The following is a 7,360-nucleotide window of genomic DNA, read 5'->3' on the forward strand; positions in this document are numbered from 1 at the left end:
AATTTATATATAAATGACTTCTCATCATTGTATTCAAATTTTCTTTATTTTATATTGTTGACAGAAATTTTTTACAGTTACGTCTCTCTAAAAATTTTCGTCTGTTGAATATAGAGTTGTGTCTTTTACAAACAATTGTGTCTATTCAAATGTTCACATCTTTATAAATCTATATATAAATAAATTCTCATTATTGTATTCAAATTTTTTTTATGTTTATATTAGTTAAAAGAGAATTTGTTAGAAATGACGTCTCATCACTGTGAGAAATTTATTGCAGTTTGATATATTTTGTTAATTGTTGTAATATTTAATTATATTCAGTCTCTAGGTATACAACCATCTATTAATCGAAGGTCATCAGAAATTTTTGTTTTTAGCTGTTAAAAAATATGGTTCAAGTTGGTTTTTTTCAGAAAATGAGAGCATATTGGCTCTTATGTGTTTGTTTTTTTTTTTTTTCGTCACAAGTATATCTGTCTACTCCATGCTTTTTGATTAGAAAACTAATTGTATTATAGAAAACAATATGGATTTCTATATTTCTTTTTAAATATATATATATATATATATTTATATATATATATATGATTATGAAATATCAAGGTAAAAATAAAAACAAAATATCACAGTTTGTTCTATTATTTTTTCTACAGTTGGGAATATTCAGTTTATTGGGAGATGGAAAGCTGGTGATGAACAGAAAGATTGACGGTTGAGATGATTGTCCAATACACTATCTTGATGACAAAGACTTATCTATAACTTCATATAGGTTAAGGAAATTTGTATATTTAGTTCTAGTCATAGTACACTCAAATTGAAATCTTAATAACAAAAGATACTGAATATGAAATATTTTAAAAGTTTGAAAAGGTTTTGGATTCTGACTGCCAAAAAAAAGAGGAGCATGTGAGAGCAATGAACCCGACCGATATTATTGTTATAAGTTCTAACTCTTATTGTTCTCCTCTCATATTTATTATATTATATATTTATGTGTGACTCGGGATAATTAACCAGCATCTTACGCGGAGAAAAATTAGTAATAAGTACATTCAATATTGGATTAACCATGTATATATAATCTATTATAATTGACAAAATGTTTAATGACTATATGTTGTTTTTCATCTATAAAACGATAGTTGTTTGTATTACATATACATTTACAATACTGCCTTTATGAATATAGATGTATTATTTTTTATATGAATATATAACTGAGTTTTGATTCAAATAAATAAAATATGTGATAATTTTCTGTTTAGTTATATTCAAATTTGAGAGGACTGGTAATTTTCTTACTGATTAACTGAATAGTAATATTTACATTTATATTTTATGAAGTAAAAATTGATTTTGGAAACAGAAATATGTTTGAGTTATGCTAAAAAGGATTAAAATAATTAATAGAAATGAATTTAAACAAATCATCATGTCAATTTATGAATGGTCCTCAATTAATATTTTTAATAGTTGTAATTTGTTATATGATTATTAAAGAAATTAGTATCTTATACAATGTATTCATAATTTTATCATTTAAAACAAAACAAAAAAAAAAGAAATTTAAAAATATAATCATTTACATTTGAAAACAAGAGAATAAGTTGTAACGGTTCATAAAATATACAAAAATATGACTGTAAGGTTAATAAGAGAAGACATGCATGTAGATTGCATTTATTCATTTTTCAGAAATTAATAAATATTTTACGAAAATTATGACGAAAATACATATATAAAATGTTACATTGAAAAGACGCGAACGAAATGTTAAGATGAATAAAAGCGAACGAAATAACACGACTGCAATGATATCTCATGGCAGTTAATCGTAAAAATTTCTTTAATTTGATGTGTGTAGCATTGATAATTATTTATTTAATCATATGTGAAGGTAAGATTGGTTAGCGGTCCAGGATCGCCTTTCAACTGGGGCTAGAATGGTTTTATGGAACACTGGGGCTGTAGGGACTTGTGGTTTCTGCAACTCTGCACTTGAAACAAGGGACCATCTTTTTTTCTCCTGCAGTTTTGTCTCGGTTATTTGGTCTGCACTGGCTAAAGGTTTGTTCAAGGCTAGCTACACAACGGATTGGGTTTCGTTACTAGCTCATATATCTCAGTCCCACCTTCCCCGGGTTGAGAGTTTTCTTCTTCGCTATGTGTTTCAAGTCGTGGTGTATACGATCTGGAGGGAGAGAAACGGGCGACAACATGGAGATGCACCGAAGTCTGCTGATCTTCTGATCGGTTGGGTGGAGAGACAAATACGTGACCAGCTTCTAGCAATTGGTCGTCTGGGGGATCGTCGTTATGCGGAGGGACTGCAACTTTGGTTCCAGTCTCGTATTTAAATCTCAGCTAATGTTGTTTTTTGCTTTCTAGCTCCACTTTAAATTCAGAACAAACGATGCACAAGTTGTAACACAGTAACTTTTTTCTTTTGAATATAATTTAACATTAAATTCAAAATAAAAAAGAAGGTAAGATTGTTTTTTTAAGAATATTTTTCAATAAAGATATAAAGAATGTTTCAAAAAATTTGTATGTTTTTTAAATTTTTATTAAATAGTTTAGGAATACCAATAGTTTAATAAATAAATTTAATTAAAGAATTTTTGTAATAAATATTTTAGTCAAATGAGTTCTCCCGCGATATCGCGGGGGCTCCATACCTAGTAACAAATAATAGAAAACCATGTAAACTTAAGCATCTAGGATAGATTCAAAGACAAAACATGTAAGGAATATATAGTTGTGAAAACCAGCAAGGAGATGCACATATGAACGAAACTTACAATCATGTAGAGAGAGCTAGCAGCCAAGGCAAGAGGAATAGCAACGGAGGTGATCTTGTCCATTGGTCCTTTCAAGTAAGTGTGCCTTTGAATGACTGCTCTGGAACAATCTCTGCTTCTCAAGAAGCTTCTCTCGTGGCGTAAATGGAGTTTCAGTCAACATGTTCTACAAATATCCATAGATAGCCACACAAAAATACCATGACCTTCAAGACAGCAATCTTTTTTGTAACTTGAGGCATCTCCCACAATTTTGTAACTCCACTTAGAGAACTAGACAAAGAAAAAACAAATTACTAATCAGAAGAGAATTACACAAGTCATGAACCTCGAGAATGTGTAATCCCTAGCAATTTCAAAACTTCAATCGAATTCAACACCCAAACTAAACACAATGATTAGTATCCATACAGAGAAAACCTCACAAAGCAGACAATCAAGTAATCAATCTCAACACCAAAGTCGAAACACAATTCTTGTTCGACTGTTGATACGAAAAAAAATACAGAAACAAATAAAACACAATGTACATGCTTCTTGACTTCATTTAGCTCTCTTCACAGCTCGTGCTCTTTGAGTATCTGAAAGTCAAATCACAGGTCGTTGCTTCTTGACTCATTATCGAACTCTGGGTGGAGACGAAGCTGCGGCGCGACGATTGTGTCACCAAAAATTTCTTACCTAGAAGAAGTAAGCGGAATCGGAGAAGAAGTAGTTGTCGATTTTGATAAATCGATATTTGCTTTCGTCGTTGAGCAAATGAAAAAAAAAAGAAGTAAAAACCAAAACAAAACGTATGAAAATAATTATAGTGCTCGCGGTTTGATTATCTAAACGGGAACGGGTTATTCAAACGATAAAAATAGTTATCTAAACTATTCCTAATTAACAAAACACAAGATGAGATAATGAAATTTAATTTTAACTTTTAAATATAAAAAATGGATAGGATATTGGAACATGTTGTATGCCGAGATAACATTTATAAAACATTAAGAGTCGAAAAAAACTTAGGTTCACTCCTAGGGGTGAATCTCTCCATTCACCTCCTTGTAAAATAAGGAAATAAAATTTGTATACATTATTATTAAATTAAAAACTTAAGCCACTCCTTTATAAAACCAAACCGACATATAATTTTGTTCTTATTGTAAAATCTAAAACCTAACCATCTCATTTGTAAACCCAAACCAACATATAATTTCGTTCTAATTGTAAAATCTAAATCCTAACCATTTTATTCGTAAACCCAAACCGACATATAATTTCGTTCTAATTGTAAAATATAAACCCTAACCACCTCATTTGTAAACCGAAACTGACATATAAATTTGTTTTAATTATAAAATCTAAACCCTAAAAAAATATTTGTAAACCCAAACCAACATATAATTTCGTTTTGATTGTAAAATCTAAACCTTAAACAATTTATTTGTAAACCCAAACCGACACATAATTTTGTTATAATTGTAAAATCTAAACCAAACCAATATTTAACTTTCCTTAATTAAAAATATACAGAATTTGTTTCCTTAATTGGTTTTTCTTTTTTAATTTAATTTTAATTTATTTTTAAAATTGGATAATGTATAGAAGATTTTGATTGGTTGAAAAGGAGGAGGTGAATGGAGAGGTTCACTTCTAGGGGTGAACCTAAGTATTTTTCTTAAGAGTCTCAGTTAGTCCTGGGCTTTCGCCCAGACCCGAACAAACCGACCCGAGTAAACCAAAACATTCGGTTTTCGGGACCGAGATTGAAGGGTGAGGAAAACCAATCGAGAAAATTAATTTGTGGATTCGGTTTTGGGTAATTTCGGTTCGGGGGGTCAACTCCGATCGGTTTTACTAAACCAAGATATATATATTTTTGTCATTAACCCTAAACCTAATAATCACTTTCATCCTCGAGAGAAAACCTTCTAACCCTAAGACGACTGCGAAGGCGATTCTCCGAGAAACCCAAACTCCGTCTCAGTCTTCTCTTGGTATCTTAATCTCTTCTTATGTTATTATTCTTCGTCTTTTACAAGTAGATAGGCGTTGGAAGATTCTCGAAATCGAAAGATTTTGTGAACCCTAATCCCCAAATTGAGAAGGTAAACTCTTATTCCTTTCAATCTTTGTTCTTATAATTAAGATGGTTTTAAATCCTTGGGGTTTCTATTAATTTGTAGTACCCGAATCTCGTTAATGTCATATTTCAATAACAACCCTAACCCTAATTTTTTAAATCGATTTATTTTTCAAAATTTGTTATAGTTTATTATAGATTATTATAGATTCGTCTTCTGGGTTGTTAAATTTAGTCGTAATTTTGTTAATCTGGGATTTAAACACAGAGACAACATTTTACAATATGTTAATCGATTGTTTTAAGTAGAGTATACCTTTTTTTTATGGTTTACTTGTTTGAACTCGTCTAATGCTAAGCGTTTGTGATGCTTTGTAGATGGATGCTCATGACCCGAACGACCCTAACATCGAGAAGGATGCTGAAGAACCTGTTATCATTGAAAGAACTGGGACTGCTGAGGCCGGGAAGAAAAGGACTGCTGACTCTGCTCTACCACTTAAGCCAAAGAGGAAGTATCCTAAAAGGGCTGAGGTATGGCAACACTCATTCCGAGGAATGAGGATGATAAGTTCAGTTTATGTAAGTATTGTGGGATAGAAGTAGGGTGTGATACGGTTCTAGCAGGGACTAGTTCGATGAGGGGTCACAGTCGTATCTGCAAACTGTACAAGGATTTCACTGAGAGGGAGAGTCATAAGGCATTAGATACTGATAATCAAGGGAATATGAGGGTCAGTAGGTATGATCCTCAGCTGTTTAGGCAAGCTGTTAATGAATTGGTTGTGGTGAATGAGTTGCCATTCTCCTTTGTTGAATCTGAAGGGTGGAAGCGGTTTTGTTTCAACATTCTGCCATTATATCAGACTTTCTCTAGAAAGACTTGTTCTAAGGACATTGCTGGGAGGTATTTGCAAGAAAAATCAGAGCTAAAACACTTGTTTAGTGTTGAGAAACAAAGAGTCTCTCTAACCACTGATATATGGGTTTCACAAACCACCTCTGTCAACTACATGGTTGTGACTGCTCACTGGATTGATGAGAATTGCGCAATGCAGAAAAGGATACTTAGCTTCAAGGTAGTGACAGATCACAAAGGAGAGACAATTGCAGGACATCTTCTTTATTGCTTAGAGAATTGGGGGATTGAGAAAGTCTTCACAGTTACAGTTGATAATGCTAAGGGGAATGACAAGGCTCTTAAGGTTTTTAGAGAAGCGTTGATGCTCAAAGGAGGTGAAGCTTTAGTAAGCAATGGTGAATTCATGCATATGAGGTGTTGTTCTCACATCCTCAATCTAATTGTGGAAGATGGTCTGAAAAAGGCAAATGATAGCATTGTTTTTATCCGGAATGCCATCAAATATGTGAGATCCTCTTTTACAAGATTGAAGTCCTTTCAATTGAGGTGATCACTTTAAGTATTTAACCATTTGATTCTAATTTGTATTTAACTATTTATATTACTTTGGATTGTTTGCTTCGGATTTGGCTTTAATCTTCTACAGGTGTGACACATGAATGGGTTGTAGAGGCAGCTTGCCTCTGGATGTGGTTACAAGGTGGAATTCAACATACCTTATGCTCACCTCAGCTTTGAAGTTAAGAGTAGCCTTTGAGAAGATGCTGAGTGAGGACAAGCTGTACGATGATTACTTCATAGAAAAGGATGAGACTAAGCAGAAATGTGTTGGACCACCAATGTTTTCTGATTGGGAAGAGGCCGAGAGGTTAGTGAAGTTTTTCAAGGTCTTTTACAAATCCACTTTGGCATTCTCTGCTTCCACATCTGTGACCTCGACTGTTTCTTACAAGGAGATTGTAAACATTGAAAGACATTTAATTACTAAGTGTGGAAACGGTGATGAGGAGGTTAGAAAGCAGGCTCATATTATGAGGGATAAATTTGAGAAGTATTGGGATGGGTTAATGAATATGAATCCGCTAATCATTGTTGGTAGTGTCTTTGATCCCAGGAATAAGATGCAGTTTGCTAGTCTATGCTTTGAACAACTTTATGGTAAGGATACAATAGAGAGTAGGAAGCTTACTAAATTAGTCACAAGTGTGATGAAAAAACTGTATGAGAAATACAGTTTCAGACTTAGCAGACCTGTTGAGGTTGAGCAACCAGAAGCATTACATGCAGCAAATACTATGGCTGCCTTATCTGATGATGATGATGAGGATGGCTGTGTGGGGGTAGAGACTTTATACGACAGGATGATTTAGAAAGAAAAAAATGAGAAGTTCAGAGAATTTTAGTATGTAACTGAGAGTCATTGGTCGATAATGCACGATTGTCCATCATAGAAATTAGTGGGTAAGAATCTAAATATGATATTTTGTGATAATATTTGTCTTGGTCAAGTCTTTATGGGTTTGTTAAAGTGGGAATCGAAAAGATCAGGACACATAGTTTGAGCCAAAAATAAAAAACAGGACGCTGCAGAGGCAATATAAAAATGTTTTATTGATATTT

At 32.8% G+C, this 7,360-nt stretch overlaps 1 protein-coding gene across 1 annotated transcript; it reads left to right on the forward strand.

The window, feature by feature from the left end:
* Positions 1 to 1,949: 1,949 nt before the first annotated feature.
* Positions 1,950 to 2,363, forward strand: LOC147930447 (uncharacterized). The gene has a single exon (XM_087476873.1). The coding sequence runs from the start codon at positions 1,950 to 1,952 to the stop codon at positions 2,361 to 2,363; it is 414 nt and encodes a 137-aa protein (XP_087332999.1).
* Positions 2,364 to 7,360: the final 4,997 nt, after the last annotated feature.

Source organism: Camelina sativa, chromosome 12 (genome assembly GCF_030686135.1).
Source record: "Camelina sativa cultivar CO46 ecotype springtype chromosome 12, ASM3068613v1".
Classification (NCBI taxonomy): domain Eukaryota; kingdom Viridiplantae; phylum Streptophyta; class Magnoliopsida; order Brassicales; family Brassicaceae; genus Camelina; species Camelina sativa.

Coding starts and splice junctions, on each gene's coding strand:
- LOC147930447 (XM_087476873.1), top strand. CDS start 1,950: ATGGTTTTATGGAACACTGGGGCTGTAGGGACTTGTGGTTTCTGCAAC.